This window comes from Oncorhynchus gorbuscha, linkage group LG04 (assembly GCF_021184085.1).
Source record: "Oncorhynchus gorbuscha isolate QuinsamMale2020 ecotype Even-year linkage group LG04, OgorEven_v1.0, whole genome shotgun sequence".
Classification (NCBI taxonomy): Eukaryota; Metazoa; Chordata; class Actinopteri; order Salmoniformes; family Salmonidae; genus Oncorhynchus; species Oncorhynchus gorbuscha.
In genome coordinates, this window is record NC_060176.1 from 25,550,383 (window position 1) to 25,570,781 (window position 20,399).

A 20,399-nucleotide genomic window follows, 5' to 3' on the forward strand; every position below is an offset into this window, starting at 1 on the left:
AGAGACTCCAGTCAGCCAAGTTATAGACTATTTTATAATGCTTGCGCACGGCAAGCCGTATCGGAGCGCCAAGTCTAGGACCAAAAGGCTCCTCAACAGCTTCTACACTCAAGCCATAAGACTGCTGAGCAATTCTTAATAAAATCGCCACCAGACCATTTACATTGACCCGCCCCTCCCTTTTGTACACTGCTGCTACTTGCTGTTTACTATCTATGTATAGTCACTTCACCCCTACCTTCATGCACAAATTACCTCAACTAACCTGTACCCCTGCACACTGACTCGGTGCCGGTGCCCCCTGGGGTGGCAGGTAGCCTAGTAGTTAGCGCGTTGGGCCAGTAACCGAAAGGTTACTAGATCGGATCCCCGAGCTGACAAGGTAAAAATATGTCATTCTGCCCCTGAACAAGGCAGTTATCCCACTGTTCCTAGGCCATCATTGTAAATAAGAATTTGTTCTTAACTGACTTGCCTAGTTAAATAAAAATGTATTAAAAAAATTCAATAGAGCCTCATTATTCTTATTGTGATATTTTTTATTATTACTTTTTATTTTAGTGTACTTGGTAAATATTTTCTTAAATCTTCTTGAACTGCACTGTTGGTTAAGGGCTTGTAAGTAAGCATTTCATTGTAAGGTCTACACTGTTGGCTGAGGGCTTGTAAGTAAGCAGTTCATTGTAAGGTCTACACTGTTGGCTGAGGGCTTGTAAGTAAGCAGTTCATTGTAAGGTCTACACTGTTGGCTGAGGGCTTGTAAGTAAGCAGTTCATTGCAAGGTCTACACTGTTGGCTGAGGGCTTGTAAGTAAGCAGTTCATTGTAAGGTCTTCACTGTTGGTTAAGGGCTTGTAAGTAAGCAGTTCATTGTAAGGTCTCCACTGTTGGTTAAGGGCTTGTAAGTAAGCAGTTCATTGTAAGGTCTACACTGTTGGTTAAGGGCTTGTAAGTAAGCAGTTCATTGTAAGGTCTACACTGTTGGTTAAGGGCTTGTAAGTAAGCAGTTCATTGTAAGGTCTACACTGTTGGATAAGGGCTTGTAAGTAAGCATTTCATTGTAAGGTCTCCACTGTTGGTTAAGGGCTTGTAAGTAAGCATTTCATTGTAAGGTCTACACTGTTGGATAAGGGCTTGTAAGTAAGCATTTCATTGTAAGGTCTCCACTGTTGGATAAGGGCTTGTAAGTAAGCATTTCATTGTAAGGTCTACACTGTTGGTTAAGGGCTTGTAAGTAAGCATTTCATTGTAAGGTCTACACTGTTGGATAAGGGCTTGTAAGTAAGCATTTCATTGTAAGGTCTCCACTGTTGGATAAGGGCTTGTAAGTAAGCATTTCATTGTAAGGTCTACACTGTTGGATAAGGGCTTGTAAGTAAGCATTTCATTGTAAGGTCTCCACTGTTGGATAAGGGCTTGTAAGTAAGCATTTCATTGTAAGGTCTACACTGTTCGATAAGGGCTTGTAAGTAAGCATATATATATATGTTTATTTATTTTCTCTTTCGTACAAATATGCATAATATGACATCTGAAATGTCTGTATTCTTTTGGAACTTTTGTAAGTGCAATGATTCCTGTTAATTGTTTATTTCACTTTTGTTTATCATCTAATTTCACTTGCTTTGGCAATGTTCTCCAAAGCATATTGGCAAATGTTTCCCATGTTTCCCAAATGTTTCCACCGCTGCAACCACAATGCTTGACTTCCTTCCAGTCTTCATGACATTTGCTATGAGGAGCGTTGGAGGTTGAAATCACACCAACCTACGCAGACTGTTCTGTTTCACAGACGGGGTCACGCGCACTACAGATTCTTCACTTCGCCGCGAGGACTGTTGGTCTCGCGAGAACAACGATGTGATGTCATTAGGTTGTTAACGTAGCAAGAACGATCTGTTTCGCAAAGCATTGCTATTGCTGATGATCACCGTTCTCAAAACGTGTCGTTGCACACCTCACACTACAAGGGCTTTGCAGTTTTTTTGCTGATAGTTTCGAACATGTTTGACTTTATCAGGACGGCTCAAAGACGGGACCAGTAGCCCTCAGGTTGCGTCTCTGACCCGCTCGCATTAAATGAGAGTCGTTGACAGCCGCACGCCCCGAGTAAGCAACGATTTTGTCTCCGATAGCAAAACCTGGTCTGGGACAGCTTAATCAGTCCCAAAATCGTGTGGTGTACACCCATCTTAAAAACACACGCATACGGTTGTTCTCCCCCACATTTAACAGCCATCGGCACTTTCACGGCAGCAAACGTTACATCATTCCTAACAAAAGCCGGGAACCACAGTCAATCAACCTATGGGGACAGGACAGTGGCCTTCCCTTATAATCCTGTGATTCTTGCTCATTCCTTTACTGGCCTCTGTCATTTCCAGAGGCTGGGGGGGGGGTCGTAGCATGTCTATTAAAACAATACTTTCTCTGAACCATATTCTGTCCTGTAATGCTAATCAGAAGTATCCATTTGCCATGGAAACAGGACTACTCCAGGTAAAAGAGTGCTGACAGTATGGAGGCGCAGCTAGCCCCCCAGGCCGAGGCAACGCCCACCCAAGGCACTATGGGATTATGTGCTAGATCAAGGACATGTCTGGTCTGACCCACGTGGACTCAAAGGTCGTCGCGAGGCCATAAAGGTCATCACGAGGTCATCATGCCCTCTAAAGAATATCCACGTCCCCTCCAGTCCCGCCCCCTCCTCTCCTCAACATGGCACTCGCTATCCTCCGAGTTGCTAACCAGTGGAGGCTGCTGAAGGGAGGACGGCTCATAATAATGGCTGGGAACGGAGTAAATGGAACGGCATCAGACACACGGAAACCATGTGTTTGATACCGTTCCACCCATTCCACTCCAGCCATTACCACGAGCCCGTCCTCCCCAATGAAGGTGCCACCAAGCTCCTGTCTTGCTAACACAGTGTGAGAAAGAGCGCAACGTATAGCTACAACGTGTCCCAAGAAGAGTCAAATAACGAGCTGAAAGAAACGTCTTTCTGCCTTGACAGCAGCACTACACAGTGCACTAATACACTACCAATCTACGACAAAGGCTTGTTTAGTCTGTATGCGAGAGCTGTCTCACCCGGAGTGCACGGTGTTGTTTCTTTTTTACCCGGGCGCTGCGACAATAAACCCTGGTGGGTCCGTGACAAGGTTGTGTTGAGTCTCCGTCTTAATTGTGTTGTGTTAATAGGGTGAGCTGCCCAGGGCGATGCCTCAGACTGCTGATCCCAGCATCGACTCCCTCTCACAGGGGAGAGAGTGTTCCCCAGAGGGGGGTGCCATGGAGGAGCTGAGTCAGGACAACTGTGATCATGTCAGTGGTATTAACGGGTCCTAGTGCAGCCCACATGAAGAACAAACACCCGCCCGGCACTCCACTGGCTAATGAGGGAGTGTTGAAGGAACAGGCCACCAGGACTCTAACATGGCCTGATAACACACACACACACACACTCCATGCCCCAGTCAACACACACACAGGCTAACAACCTCCAGGGTCGCATCTTGAACTCGACTCCAGCCAATAGAATGTTCTCGTTCTCTCCCTCTATCCCAGAAACAATTACACAACATCCTTCTCTGTCTTGATCTGAGCCAGCAGCAACAGCAGCAGACAAATGCCTTCTCCCTTCAAATTAAATTGCACAGGCCCAGTCTGTGCCTTTTGTGATCATCCCTTTCTTTGCAAGTGAATGTGTTCTTCATTTCCATGTCAGTCCATGTGCATTCCAGTCATAAGGCTGCTATTGAAAGACATAATGGTGCCTAGCTACACTGGGACTCAGCTTTGGACATTGAAATGTTTGGGGATTAGAGATGTCTAACTGCTAAAGCAATCAGAAGCACAACCTGTTCCAATTTTATGTGATGTCTTTGACGACATACTCATGAGCTCAGTGACTGTCCAATGTCAGCCTGCGTTTAGCGCTCAAGCCAATATTAGAACGGGAGAAACAAATAACATTATTTAGAGGTCACCACACAAAGGCACACACCGTTTTGCTCCTCATTCCCTCCATTAGGCTCCATGCTACCATTTGCTGAGCTGGCAGCCATGTTTTTTCTGCCTTCTAGAGGGAGTCATTTTGCCCCCTCGTGTATGAATCAGATTTATGATGTTCATTATAGGCCTTCCTATTCAACTCATGCAAGCAGGCCGTAAAACACCCAGATGAAGTCGTGTACGAGCTCATCTCGCACTGAGCACATCTGAGTGGACTCTTTATGACCAGGCTACATTGCCAATCTTTGTGGGTAGCGAGGCTTTTGGGATAGCCCCAGGTTTTAGTGCTTCAACTGTGGGGGCAAAGAATAAATAAATAAAGAGTGAGAGAGAGACCCAAAATTCAGGAAAGCTTTGACTATCTACAGATTCCGTGAGCAACGCCTTGCTATTGAGAGAGGCCGCCGTAGGCAAACCTGGCTCTCAACAGAAGACAGGCTATGTTCACACTGCCCACAAAATGAGGTGGAAACTGAGCTACACTTCCTAACATCCTGCCAAATCAAATTGTATTCGTCACATGTGCCAAATACAACAGCTGTAGACCTTACAGTGAAATGCGTACTTACGAGCCCCTAACCAACAATGCAGTTTAATAAAATAAAAAAATATGAATAAAAATAAGAAGTAAAAGTAACAAGGCTTGGGGGTAGAAGCTGTTTAGAAGCCTCTTGGACCTAGACTTGGCGCTCCGGTACCGCTTACCATGCGGTAGCAGAGAGAACAGTTTATGACTAGGGTGGCTGGAGTCGTTGACCATTTTTAGGGCCTTCCTCTGACACCGTCTGGTATAGAGGTCCTGGATGACAGGAAGGTTGGCCCCAGTGATGTATTGGGCCATACACACTACCCTCTGTAGTGCCTTGCAGTCGGAGACCAAGCAGTTGCCATACCAGGCAGTGATGCAACCTGTAGAAACTTTTGAGGATCTAAGGACCCATGCCAAATATTTTCAGTCTCCTGAGGGGAATAGTTTTTGTCGTGCCCTCTTCACGACTGTCTTGGTGTGCTTGGACCATGTTAGTTTGTTGGTGATGTGGACACCAAGGAACTTGAAGCTCTCAACCTGCTCCACTCTAGCCCCGTCGATGAGAATTGGGGCGTGCCCGGTCCACTTTTTCCTGTGGTCCACAATCATCTCCTCTGTCTTAATCACGTTGAGGGAGAGGTTGTTGTCCTGGCACCACACGGCCAGGTCTCTGACCTCCTCCCTATAGGCTGTCTCGTCGTTGTCGTGATCAGGCCTACCACTGTTGTATCATCGGCAAACTTAATGATGGTGTTGGAGTCGTGCCTGGCCGTCCAGTCATGAGTGAACAGGGAGTACATGAGGGGACTGAGCACACACCCCTGAGGGGCCCCTGTGTTGAGGCTCAGCGTGGAAGATGTGTTGTTACCTACACTTACCACCTGGGGGTGGCCCATCACGAAGTCCAGGATCCAGTTGCAGAGGGAGGTGTTTAGTCCGAGGGTCCTTAGCTTATTGATGAGCTTTGAGGGCACTATGGTGTTGAACGCTGAGCTGGAGTGCAATAGAGATTGCATCATCTGTGGATCTCTTAGGGCAGTATGCAAATTGGAGTGGGTCTAGGGTTTCTGGGATAATGGTGTTGATGTGAGTCATGTCAGCCCTTTCAAAGCACTTCATGGCTACAGACGTGAGTGCTATGGGTCGATAGTCATTAGGCAGGTTACCTTAGTGTTCTTGGGCACAGGGACTATGGTGGTCTGCTTGACACATGTTGGTATTACAGACTCAGACAGGGAGAGGTTGAAAATGCCAGTGAAGACACTTGCCAGTTGGTCAGCGCATGCTCACAGTACACGTCCTGGTAATCCATCTGGCCCTGCGGCCTTGGGAACGTTGACCTGTTTAACCTGTTGTGTGTATGGGGCAGTATTTTGATGTTTGGATGAAAAACGTACCCTATTTCTCAGGCCCAGAATCTAGAATATGCATATACTTGGCAGGTTAGGATAGAAACACTCTAAAGGTTCCAAATCTGTCAAAATATTGTCTGTGAGTAAAACAGAACTGATATTGCAGGCGAAAACCTGAGGAAAACCCAACAAGGAAGTGCCTAAGAGAAACAAATCTCCATGTTCCATTGCATGCCTTCCCTCTATTTAAAGGGATATCAACCAGATTTCACTCTCTATGGCTTCCACATGGTGTGAACAGTCTTTAGACATAGTTTCAGGCTTTTATTCTGAAAAATGAGCGAGAAAGATCACATCGCATCAGTGGATGAATGGGTGCCAGCAGAGTTTTGCATGTGCAATCTTTTCTCTCTCTCTCCTATATTGAGCTACGGTCCGGTTGAAATATTATTGATTATTTATTGTAAAAACAACCCGAGGATTGATTATAAAAAACGTTTGACATGTTTCTACGAACTTTACGGATACTATTTGGAATTTTCGTCTGCCCCGTCATGACCGCTCGAGCCTGTGGATTACTGAACATAACGCACCAACCAAATGGAGGTATTTTGGATATAAAAATAATCTTTATGGAACAAAAGGAACATGTATTGTGTAACTGGGAGTCTCGTGAGTGCAAACATTCGAAGATCATCAAAGGTAAGCGATTCATTTTATTGCTTTTCTGACTTTCGTGACCAATCTACTTTGCTGCTAGCTGTATGTAATGTTTTGGTCTGCTGAGAGAGGTGTCCTAACATAACCGCTTGGATAGCTTTTGCTGTAAAGATGTTTTTTTAATCTGACAAGCCAGGTGGATTAACAACAAGCTAAGCTGTGTTTTACTATATTGCACTTGTGATTTCATGAAAATGTAATATTTTTAGTCATTTAATTTGGCGCTCTGCAATTCAGTGGATGTTGACGAAAATGATTCCGCTAACGTAATGTGTGCTCCAAGAAGTTAAAGGTATTACACACATCGGCTGCGGAGAGTGTGATCACACAGTCTTCCAGAACAGCTGGTGCTCTCATGCATGTTTCAGTGTTATTTGCCACGAAGCAAGCATAGAAGTAGTTTAGCTCGTCTGGTAGGCTCGTATCACTGGACAGCTCTCGGCTGTGCTTCCCTTTGTAGTCTGTAATGGTTTGCAAGCCCTGCCACATCGCACCAGCGCCAGAGCCAGTGTAGTACGATTCGACGTTAGTCCTTTATTGACGCTTTTCCTCTTTGATGGTTTGTCGGAGGACAGCGGGATAAGCTTCCAGGTTAGAGTCCCGCTCCTTGATAGTGGCAGCTCTGGCCTTTAGCTCAGTGTGGATGTTGCCTGGAATTCAGGTTGGGTATGTGCATATGGTCACTGTGGGGATGACATCATTGATGCACTTATTGATGAAGCCAATGACTGATGTGGTGTACTCCTCAATGCCATCGCATATCCCAGTCTGTGTTAGAAAAATAGTCCTGTAGCTTAGCATCTGCTTCATCTGACCACTTTTTTATTGAACTGGTTATTCCTGCTTTAATTTTAGCTTGTAAGCAGGAATCAGGAGGATAGAATTATGGTCAGATTTGCCAAATGGAGGGTGAAGGAGAGCTTTGTACGTGTCTCTGTGTGTGGAGTAAAGGTGGTCCAGAGGTTTTTTCCCTCGGGTTGCACATTTAACATGCTGATAGAAATTTGGTAAGACTGATTTAAATTTCCCTGCATTAAAGTCCCCGGCCACTTTTCCTGTTTGCTTATGGCAGAATACAGCTCATTCAGTGCGGTCTTAGTGCCAGCGTCAATCTGTGGTGATATGTAGACAGCTACGGAAAATAAAGAGGAAAACTCTAGGTAGACAGTGTGGTCTACAGCTTATCATGAGATACTCTACATCAGGCGAGCAATACAGTCCCTCAAGACTTCCTTAGATATCGTGCACCAGCTGTTATTTACAAAAATACATAGTCTGCCGCCCCTTGTCTTACCAGATGCCGCTGTTCTGTCCTACCGATATAGCGTATAACCAGCCAGCCGTATGTTGACAATGTCGTCGTTCAGCCACGACTCCGTGAAGCATAAGATATTGCAGTTTTGAATGTCCCGTTGGTAGTTTAATCTTATGCGTAGGTCATCTATTTTATTTGTATTATCCCGGAAAGCAGTATATCATTCACATCAGGCTCATTGGACTCGTTAAAGGAAAATTATATTCTGCCAGTCCGTGGTGAGAAATCGCAGTTCTGATGTCCAGAAGTTATTTTCAGTCATAAGAGACGGTAGCAGCAACATTATGTACAAAATAAGTTTCAAAATAAGTTACAAACAACGCAGAAACGAACAAAAAAACTACATTGGTTAGGAATACGTAAAACGTCAGTCTTGCTCTCCAGCGCCATCTTCCCATGTATGTATGACCATGTTAGAGACACATATTTCCCTCAAATTACACAGACCCACAAAGAGTTTGATAATAAATCCCATTTGAAAAACTCCCTTATTGATTAGGTGAAATGTGTGCCATCACAGCAGCAAGATTTGTGACCTGTTGCCACAAGAAAAGAGCAACCAGTGAAGAACAAACACTATTGTAAATACAACCCATTTTTATGTTGATTTATTTCACCTTCTGTACTTTAACTATTTGCATATTGTTACAACACTGTACATAGCCATAATATGAAATGTCTCTATTCCTTTGGAACTTTTGTAAGTGTAATGTTTACAGTTAATTCTTTATTTCACTTTTTTTATTACTTATTTCAATGGCTTTGGCAATGTAAACAGATGTTTCCCAGCCCCAAAAAATGATTGAAACGAATTGAAGAGAGAGAGAGAGATGTGTACACAGAGAGCACAGAATATGAGGGAAAAAAGCTTTTGTTATTTTGTATTCTCTGAAATGAATTCACTTTTTATCCGACAGAAAAAGGCTATCAGCTTCGAAAAGGGCCATACACACTGCTTCCAATGTCAGCGATATCCATCGTTAATTCAGCCTTTCAGTGGACATGTCTCTCACCCTGGTACTTATTATAGCTCTCAATAACTATCATTCCACGAGAGGGTTTGGCAAATTATATTTGTTTTGAAAAAGAGAATGTGCAGTCAAAATAATTAGTAATCCCTGTGTGGGCGAGAGAGAGAAGAAAAGTAACAGTAAATGTGCAAATGTGCAGCTGTGTGGAGGAATATGAGGAGGAAGATGAGTGGTAAAAGGCTGCTCAGTGAGAGGCAGAGGACAGGTTATTAGAGACGGGAAGCATGCCCCCCCACCTCCACCCCAAACCACCAACCCGGACCACAGCGGCCCCCCACCAGCAAGATGAAAGCCTGGTTTGCCCCTTGTCAGGGAGTTGACACTCACGTTATCCTTCACTCATAGCGCCCTCTCTCGCTCCATATCTCCGCTCTCTACTCCCAACATTCAGACATGCACCCCTCTGTCTCATTCCATACCTCCCTCTAGGTCCTGTCTGCGGTTCAGTCTAGTCTGTTTGATCCTGCAGTCTGTTAGTTGACAGTCAGTCTCCTCAGTGAAGAGGCCTACATAGGGCCCCTGACCAATGGGCAACCTCTGTTAGCCCCGGCTCGCTCCAACGGCATCCCCACACAACACCTGTATGTGTTCCAACTGGATCTGAGCAGTTCCACACACACACACACACACACACACACACACACACACACACACACACACACACACACACACACACACACACACACACACACACACACACACACACACACACACACACACACACACACACACACACACACACACACGATTCTACAGAACATCTAGATGTGTTACAGCTGGACCTGTGGGGATCCAGATCAGGTTTAGCATAGCATCTGCCTCAAGCTGGGCCAAGAGCATGGCTATGGAGCAGGGAACTGGGCTCAACAGCTCCACATGGACCTGAGGCTTGTTTCTTTTTTTTCTAGAACAGAAAACCACAGAACATCACCACTCCTTGAGAGAAGAGGCTGGTGTTCTGTAGCAGGGAACTAGAACCAACTATTTATATGTTCTGTACTGTATTCTGAGAACAGTGCATGGGAGAGAGAGAGCGGCTTCACCCTGTGGGGCTGGGACAGACAGACGGAGCTCTCTCTCTCTCTCTCTCACACACACGCACGCACGCACGCACGCACGCACGCACGCACACACACACACACACACACACACACACACACACACACACACACACAGACATTCATATTCTAAATGGCCAGAAGGGACATTTACTTAGGAGACACCATTGAACTGGCTTCGTTCATGGGAAAGGTCTATTAGAACACACGAGGCAGTCAGAGGGAGAATTGTGCGTTCGTATTGAGTCACTTCATTGAGAATGATTGCTCTACTGTATGTTGTAGTTACCACATATCTCCTCCAATACAGGGAGAACATCTCATGCAGCGTGTTGGAATGCGCAGCAGATAAACATACTGTACAGATGTGCCTGGCTGCTGACGCTGTGCAAGTGTGTGTGTGTGTGTGTGTGTGTGTGTGTGTGTGTGTGTGTGTGTGTGTGTGTGTGTGTGTGTGTGTGTGTGTGTGTGTGTGTGTGTGTGTGTGTGTGTGTGTGTGTGTGTGTGTGTGTGTGTGTGTGTGGCCATGGATGAGCCATGTGGATCCCACAGGTCTATGACCTACATTCGATGGGGCAGCAGTGCCCCACGGTCCCCACCACAAATCTCCAATAATCACAGCTAGCATCTGCCACAGTCACGGCCACAACTGGACTGTGGCAGGAATAACAGACACACACACACACACACGCACCAGAGATTTCTAAACTCCATACATTACTGCTGAATCCTCACACTCTTCTACTACAGCAAAAAGAGAGAGAGGAAAAAAGGACATTATCTTCAATCTCCTTCCTCTTCGGTCTCTGACATATACCTTGCTCCGTCTCGTTGTGTCCTTGAACCACCTCCTATCTCTCTCTCTCCTTTCCTACATCTCCTCTCCTACACTATAGTGTACTTCCTCCCTCTGTCCCCGGCGGTGTGTGTCTGTGTGCGTGTCCTGCCCTAGGTGGGCCCCTGTGGTCTCTGGAGGATGTAGGATCACTAGGATGTGCCCCTCACTGCTTTTACAGGCCAGACAGGAAGCAACCAACCCTGTCAGCTCATTAAAAATGTCAACGCCTGGTGGGGTCTCACACACACCAATGCGCGCACACGCAGGGAGGGGGGGGGGGCAAACACGCACAAACGCCCGCACACACACACACACACACACACACACACACACACACACACACACACACACACACACACACACACACACACACACACACACACACACACACACACACACACACACAGGCACACACCCATAAACACACACACACAGGCACATTCAGTACAAGAGCCACACCCAATAGGGCCCAGTATTCCATATCCCTAGGAAATGTAGCTTCATTATAAGGCCTACAGTCTGTATTGTCCCTCTGCTCATGCCATAAAACAAGCCTGAGTGTTCCCCCTAGTAAGACTGCTGAAAGGAGCTCAGCACAGTCTCCTAACAATGCCCAGAGCCCCCAGCTAAAAAGAACCCTGCTGCCCAGCCGCTTGCCACATCTCTCTCTTGTCCTATAAACCAAGCCTTTGTTCTCCCCTCCTTACATTATCCGGTGGGATGATGCTCCATTCATCTCAATTCGTCTCCATCTCTGCTCCCTAAACACAGCTAATTCAGGGATGAAAACTCCTCAAAGTTCACAGAGGATGTAACTTCAAGCACGGTGTCAAACAACTTTTGAAACAGTAAACTAATGTATTAAAGCTGATAGCATCCTATCAAGTGACTGTCAATAAAAAACCACATCCCTGTCGGCACAGAGCGTGACGTAAGAGGATCTGTTCCCTTAACTCGTATCCAAGTAGAACTGATGTTATTCACTCACATAAAGGAATACCGACACACAGGCACACACACACACACACACACACACTTCATTCTGTGGTTTCTTTAACTAGATGCATGCATGACAATCTGTCCACACAACAACAGGAGGAGTGATCCTCTAATCACAAATCTGTCTCTCTATCCTCCTCTGGAAAGGCTGCCCTCCAAAGATTAACCCAAATCAGCTGGGATACCCCCATCCCCACACTCACAGACACATTCAGAACTCACACACACACACACACACACACACACACACACACACACACACACACACACACACACACACACACACACACACACACACACACACACACACACACACACACACACACACACACACATAAACACACACACACACACACACACACACACACACACACACACACACACACACACACACACACACACACACACACACACACACACACACACACACACACACACACACACACACACACACACACACACACACACACACACATCTGGAAGCTCACGTACCTCTGGTGTTGGTGGCCATGTCCGCCACCTTCTGAAAGGCATCCAGGAAGGCCACAGCTGCCAGCACTGTGGTCCTGAGAGCAGAGCAGAGCGGGACAGAGCAGACAGGACAGACACATGATTGGCACCAGTTCACAACCACAGTCATTTCAACATAAACAAACATAGTCAGCAGATCTGGCGCCTCAGAACAGAACAGAGGGGGATTACATTGTTGTCAATGGCACTGGCTGGGAATCTCATTGACGGGCACAGCTCTAGTAGACACAGCACAGTGGCTGGGGCTTACCTGAGCTGGGAGTGCAGTTTGGTGGCCTTGGCACTGAAGTCTTCCCACACTGGGTATGAACACTGGGAATAAATACATAAAGAGGGACACGTTAGAAGGACATTATTATTATTATTACATTATGCAATGCAACTGGTGCATGATCTGTACAAACATCTGACAGGACCTTTGACCGTTTGTCACGTTCTGACCTTAGTTCCTCTATTTTGTCTTTGTGTTAGTATGGTCAGGGCGTGAGTTGGGGGTGAGCAGTCTATGTTCGTTTTTCCTAGGTTGTGTTTATGTGTTTGGCCTGGTATGGTTCTCAATCAGAGGCAGGTGTCGTTCATTGTCTCCAATTGAGAATCATACTTAGGTAGCCTTTTCCCCACCTGTGTTTTGTGGGTGAATGTTTTCTGTTTAGTGTTTGTCACCTTTCAGAACTGTTTCGTTTCATTCCCCGTCGTTGATTGTTTAGTGTTCTGTTGAATAAATTAACATGGACACGTAACCACGCTGCACATTGGTCCGATATCTCCTACTCCTCCTCAGACGAGGAGGACGAAAAGCGTGACACCGTTTTCACTCACAACTCACGTACAACACAAGTCAACATTGGATGCTCTAGACCTGTGTTTGCGCACTGCACTCTTAGAAAAATGAGGTGCTATCTAGAACCTAACAGGGTTCTTTGGGCTGTCCCCATAGGAGAGCCCTTTGAAGAACCATTTTTGATTCCAAGTAGAATCATTTCGGTTCCAGGTAGAACCCTTTTGGGTTCCGTGTAGATGGTTCTTCAAAGGGTTCAGCCAAAGAACCCCTTTGGAACCCTTTTTTCAAAGAGTGTGACATAAAATAAGCACTTTATGTGCAGCATTGCACCTCCTGTGAGCAGCAGAATATTCTGGCTAAAATGTCTGTGTTCCCTGGTCTGAGTCATCACTGTCTGTGATTGGGCAACACATCCTCTGTTTCCACCAGCCCCCGGCACCGGGCAGATATCAAAGGAAGCAATGAATGGCGACGCAAATCAAACACGATATTTGCACCCCAAAATGACCGTGTGAAGTTCTCTTCTCTCTTTCCCCCTATTTACGTGTCATTTCCTCTTTGTTCACACCCATTATCACACACAAATGATCCACGAGGTAAATAGTAGTAAATGCAGTGGAGGCTGCTGAAGGGAGGACGGCTCATAATAATGGCTGGAACGGAGTGAATGGAACGGCATCAAACAGGTGGAAACCATGTGTTTGATACCGTTCCACCCATTCCGCTCCAGCCGTTACCACGGACACGTCCTCCCCAATTAAGCTGCCACCAACCTCCTGTGAGTACATGGTGTTACATGTTGACTATAACATCTCTTCTACCGGCAGGGCAGAGTGTGTTTCGAGCCCTCTCTCTGCCTTTGTTGTCAGATGCTCCGGCCCCAATTTGAGAGCAGCAGATCAGACCGCTGTGTGTCCAAGGCTGAAATAAGCCTCACTCCACAGCACAGCTGGGGGTCGGAGATCTACATGAGCAAGTGCACCCAAGTCCCCCTGCCGTCTCCAAAGCTCCAGCATGCAGGGAGAGAGGGGGTGAGGGGATAAGAGCCAGGGAGATAGCGGGAGGAAAAGACAAAAGAGACCGGAGAGAAGGGAAAGGGGGATATGGTGGAAAGGGAAAGAGAATGGAAGAGAGGGAGACAGGAAAGAGAGAGGATGAAGAGGAGCATTTAATGGGCAGGACCCGACCGGAGCAGAGGAGCTGGGATGTCACGGGGGCGACAGGGGGCGACAGCGGGCGTCTCGCCCTTTGATCTGACGTCTCATTCCTGGTGTTTGACGTCAGTTAATTTGGTCCGAAATCAGAGCAGCATTTCCCTGCGGTCCGCCGTCTGTGTTTGAAGTGCTCTAATCTTGCAATGTTGCAAGCCTAACGTCTGTCAGGAGAGGCCTTGTGGATAGGAGATACGGAGCGGGCGACGCCTCCTCTCCATTACAATCACACCAGCCCATCCCTCATCACCATATTAGGCCATTTTAATCCAATTGAGGGGATCCTGGCGGTGCCTGATAGTGTAACGGTTGTTTATTAGGTTCATTGTAGGCCTGGGGATATTTCATTTCCAATCCCCCTCAATGAATCACTCACTCCTACTCGACTTGCAACCTGACCCACAAACAATGGGATAAGTACCTCTCTCCATCCATCCAGCCGCCTGGATGGTTCCCAAGTAAAGAGAGCAGGCTATTTTTCCTTTAGCTTAACCAAGTGGAAAAACAGAGCCATTAAAGGTGCACTCTAATCAGAAAGAAAAACAATCCAGAGGCAGACTGATGATGCAGAGTGAAGACAACAAATCTTTCTGCATTGAACCCGGGTCTGTAGTGACACCCCTAGCACTGCATTGCAGTGCCGTAGACCGCCGCGCCACTCCGGGTCCACATTACATTACATTGCAGCATTGACATTGCATTGCTGTTTGCGTCCCTGGAAGTCAAAGCATACAAACAGAGTAGCATCGCATAACTGCAACGTTAATAGAACCTTTAGAGTGAGTGACAGTGTTCTGCCGGGGCATGCTGGCTGCCACTCCTCAAAAGGACACTCAGCCACTGATAACATGCTATTGCATCACCACTTCCTCTTCTGCACATAAAGACATCCTCACAGTGGTGACGGCACACAGAAAACCCCATAGTAACACATCTCATGCCTGACTACCCCTAGACATGCAGCGCATTAACTCTCCCTTCCACCAGCTCTCGCTAACTCCTCAAAAGGTTAACGGTGGTAGGTTACATGATGGGCTAGCTGGACTCTGTGGAACTGTCCAGGGAGTTTACAGTCCAGTTGGCCTATATCTGTGCTCAGCGGACTTGAATTCTGTTCTGTTGTTGAGCGAACCAACCATATTTACTTGAGCAAATGAAAAGCTCACAGCTTCATCTCTTTGTTCCTTTGTTCTCTGGAGGCTGACATAAACCGTGGATTAGCCCAATTCCAGCTCTTTCAAATCGTGCCAATTCAGACTTTTAAAGAGAAATAAAACATCCACACAATAGAGGCTAATTTCACAGGTCTTTATGCTAATATAATAGATCCCATTTTGGATGTGCTGGAAAGGATACTGTAGACATTCCCTCTATAGCAACTGTATGAGACAAGGAACGAATGGTGATTCCCTAGCTTACTAGGAAGCCCCTTTACAGACTGTCGGAAAACAAGGACAGGGCACAGACTGGGAAGGGCAAAGGGTTAATAGATGCATGCGGCTAAGCTTCATTAAGTCATTGGAAGCAGAGCTACGCGTACAACCGCGAGCCACCACGGCGTCTACTACCTCGCCATGCCAAATTGCCTGTGAGATACAAATACGTGCCTCTGTTATTACGAGAAACTGATCGCCTTCTGTGACTTCAAGAAACATTGTGCCTTGTAATTCCGTTACCAAAAACCCGCATATCTTTCAGATATTTTCTCTCTTTTCTCTCCCTCGTGAGGCAGGATAATAAAGTTCACAGAAGTAACAAGTAAAGGTAGACCTACAAAATGAGTTAGTGTTTTTACTGATACCAATTTTGTTTATTAATTTTTACATTTTGTTTTGTTCATGAATTATTAAGTCATTAAGAAAGTAACAAAATGACACAAACCACAGTTTTGTCATCTGCTACTGTCCTCCCTTCCACTGGCATACTTTTAATGTTCAGCTCATAACTGTTGGTTTTTCCCCCCTTTCTGTCATCTGGTAGTCAAAGCAAAACTGTGAAAACAGTCTGGACAACCACTCCCTCTCACTTTCCCTTACTCCAACTCTCTCTCTCCCTCTCACTCCCTCTCACTTTCCCTGTCTCCAACTCTCTCTCTCTCTCCTCCCTCACTTTCCCTCTCCAACTTTCCCTGTCTCCAACTCTCTCCCTCTCACTTTCCCTGTCTCCAACTCTCTCCCTCTCACTTTCCCTGTCTCCAACTCTCTCTCTCTCCTCCCTCTCACTTTCCCTGTCTCCAACTCTCTCCCTCTCACTTTCCCTGTCTCCAACTCTCTCCCTCTCACTTTCCCTGTCTCCAACTCTCTCTCTCTCTCCTCCCTCTCACTTTCCCTGTCTCCAACTCTCTCTCTCTCTTCTCCCTCTCACTTTCCCTGTCTCCAACTCTCTCCCTCTCACTTTCTCTGTCTCCAACTCTCTCTCTCTCTTCTCCCTCTCACTTTCCCTGTCTCCAACTCTCTCCCTCTCACTTTCCCTGTCTCCAACTCTCTCCCTCTCACTTTCCCTGTCTCCAACTCTCTCCCTCTCTTTCTTCTCCCTCTCTCTCCAGCTAATGTCACCTCTCACGGCTCTTACTGACACCTACCATGACACATACTACAACCTGCCCTCGTTCCATTTCCTGCAACAAGCATCCTCACCCACTGAAACCCGACTGACACAGGACGTCCATGGACGTTGAAACGTGGTTGAACTTTGGTCAGTCCGCCCTGGCAGGACCACATCTGAACCAGTCATGGATGTCTATGTTTCACAAGTTTGGAGAGTACACAGTACAGTTGAGTACAGTAGAGCGGCAGGGGTGGCAGGGTAGCCTAGTGGTTAGAGCGTTGGACTAGTAACCGGAAGGATGCAAGTTCAAATCCCCGAGCTGACAAGGTACAAATCTGTCGTTCTGCCCCTGAACAGGCAGTTAACCCACTGTTCCTGACTTGCCTAGTTAAATAAAGGTAAAATCAAATAAAAAGAGCACAGTAGTGAACAGAACAGTAAATAAAGGTACAGTAGAGTTTAGTACAGTAGAGCACACTAGGGTAGAGCACAGTACAATAATAGCTAGTCTGTAGAACAATATTCAAATATGCAAAAGCAGGATATTGCATATTTCTACACCAATTCAGGATACATCCCCATGAAGAGAATGCTATTCAAATCCACAATGATGCATTTCTGCACATCAGGGACCCATGATGTAATTGAGTTACTGTAATTCTGTTCCCCGGATGCAAATCCGCTTCAACTACTGTAGTTCAATAACTCAAGGTGTCATGTCATAGCTAACACTCCATTCTTTCCGCAGACATGTTTGAATTGTAATCTTTGAAAATGTAAACATTTTTTATCTCAATATCAAATAACTTCTGGGTAACAATTAAAATGGTCAAAAATAAACAGGACTGTCCCCAGTAGGACTGTCCGGGAGTGGAGAGGGCAAAACTGAAAACGAGTTGTTATTGGCAGAGGTTTAGAACAATATTTCTTATTGGTCAATTAACAAATGTACTGTCTGGTGATGTCACCGGGTAGGCCAAAACTCCATCCCACCAAAACAGGAAATGTCAGGCGGTCTTTTCAAACAGCTCTTACATTTAAAGGGAAATATCGTAATTTTCACAATATTATTCAAACCATTTAGTGTGGAAATATATATATGAAACACAGTACAAATCTAATGTTTGACTGCACTGGGCTTCTAACGGAGTTTTTTGTGAAATGTGGTCACAAAAAAAATAGAATTGAACTTTACTTCTGCACAGTGCTTCCAGTACATGTGTTTTTGTGAAATGTTCTGTGTAAATTGTTCAGAGTTGTCCTCGTGCGTAGTGGTACGGTCTGTTAAACTTTGAAATCGATGGTTTTTGTTTAGCTTACATTTTAAAGTGAAAAATCTGAGTCAAAGCACATTTCCCTTAGGTTACCTTTACATCATGTTGGCCAAGAATTGCTCTCAAATCAAATGACATCAGGATTCAGGCAGCAAGTTGTTGTCAGATGAAACCGAAAGATTGCGTGTTGCAAAATCTATGAGGAAGAGGATCTTACCAATCTAAACATAGTAATAAAAACGAAACTATCCTGCCCGGCCTTTCTACCATGGGACAAGGTTAATCGTAGTCTCTGTTGATGACATTAGAATTCTTAAATATGGGAATGCTTTTGCTACATTCTCCTGAGCTTGACCTTAAACTTCCCAGACATCGCAAGCGGATAAAGGTGAGACCCAAAGTTCCCGTTAATTGCTCGTTACTTTTAGTTTCTTCAGCCATAAAAAAAACGGGAGATGAGGATTGAGGTGAGTGGAGCTCCCCAGAGAGACGGAGGGATGGCCGGTGGAGGCTGATGACTATAGGTGTCTCTGGCTGGGGCCTGGGCTGCTCAGTGTGTCTCAGTAGTGTCAAGCACTGCCAGGCACTTGATCAAAATAGCAGGTTTGGTTCAATCTCATAACCCCCACCCACACAGTGCATCGGACTTGCTAGTGTGAATGATTGATAGAGGGTGGTGGTGGAGGGGGGGGGGATAATCTCCCTCTTCACCATTTACCACAGCAGCCTGCAGCCTTGCAGAAATGAATAATGGAAATCGCTTAATAGGAAAAGGCACAGCTTTTTCCTCCATGTCAGTCTCTCTCTCTCTCTCCATCCCGGTCTCTCTCTCAATCTATATTCCTGTCTCTTTCTGTATCACTTTGTGCCTTTCATTCTACCTCATATGTTCTCTCATCCTTTCTCACCATCATCTCCCTTCTTTCTTCTAGTCATCCATCTTACCTCTCTAACTGACTATCTCCCTCTCCATCCCAGGTCTAGTTGTCCCAGGTCTCCAAAGTTGTATTTGTGTAGTGGCAGTGGGTGCACCACTCAGCCTAATTGAAATGGGAGTCTTCACTGAGGTCCTCCGTGTGACTGACTGCCACCACTCCGAGATACTGTATATCGTGGCGTTAAAACACACCATCCCCACACTCTCATTGGTGGGACTGGTCGCCAACGGCTGTCCATCATGCAGAGACAGTGAGGAATGCAGATGTGTCTTGTTGGAGGTCGGGGTGTACTTGAGGATAAGGGTCAGCATCATCCTCCTTTTTGCTGGACCCAGTAGCCCCATAGTAACTTCAGGGGTAGTGAATGGAAAACCACACTAAATACCTTTGCATGAGAGAACAGTGGACAGTGGATTTTGTTCCTCCAGTAGGTCATTTTTTTACGGTGCAATTTTTTGTGTGATTTGAAACCATTTCTTTCCCCCGTTCTTTACTTATCAATGCGCTGAGTGGTTTCACAGTCAACAAATGAATGTGATGAGATGAGTTTGACAGGCCCGACAAAGCCTGCACTGAGAACCACTGGCACTGTCCCAATGTGATTTCTCAATCTGAAACCAGGCGATTCGTCTCTAACGAGCCTAGCGAGAGACAAGAGAACAGGTGCTCATTCAGAGAGCCAGGGCCCTGCACGTTGTTATGCCATCAATGGCCCCAAACAAACGGGATGATAGTTTTGGGGGAGCACGGACACATGAGTCACGAGGATGGATGGCCTCTCTGGTCCTCTGCCTCTCGGCCCAAAGGCAGTGTCCGGAAATGGGTCACACGTGCAGCAGTTAACACGCATTCTGAGAAATGCTGTGGGATCTCCCCAAGTTAGCCAGGCAACACACACACACACACACACACACACACACACACACACACACACACACATTGTGCCTGTATGGGGTTGTTTCAATGCTCTAAGTCATGGGAAGAAACTGTCAAACCGTTGCATGTATTTTGGAAAGCACAAGCTTTGTGGTTCATCCCACATTCATCTGTTTGTTAACGTTGTTGCCACTCTGACACAAAGGTGAGACGACACAGCATTATCCATAGACAAACACTCACAAGCCATGCGACAAAGAAGACAATCGGAGGAAAAATAAACATCCGACTACCACATGACCAATAACACACACACAAACTATGAATCGTCAAAAAAGACACACAACTTGACAAGGCAATCATTCCAGAATACTCTGGTGCAC

At 46.0% G+C, this 20,399-nt stretch overlaps 1 protein-coding gene and 1 long non-coding RNA gene across 2 annotated transcripts in view; one reads left to right on the forward strand and one right to left on the reverse strand.

Annotated features, from left to right (window-relative positions):
- The window catches only part of LOC124033880 (protein MTSS 2-like), a 90,677-nt gene that overhangs the window by 66,087 nt on the left and 4,191 nt on the right, over nt 1–20,399 (reverse strand). Inside the window, 2 exon segments of the mRNA XM_046346264.1 lie at nt 12,351–12,424; nt 12,640–12,701. Of these exon segments, the coding sequence (XP_046202220.1) occupies nt 12,351–12,424; nt 12,640–12,701 (136 nt within the window).
- The window catches only part of LOC124033881, a 95,617-nt gene that overhangs the window by 43,253 nt on the left and 31,965 nt on the right, over nt 1–20,399 (forward strand). The window lies entirely within an intron of this gene.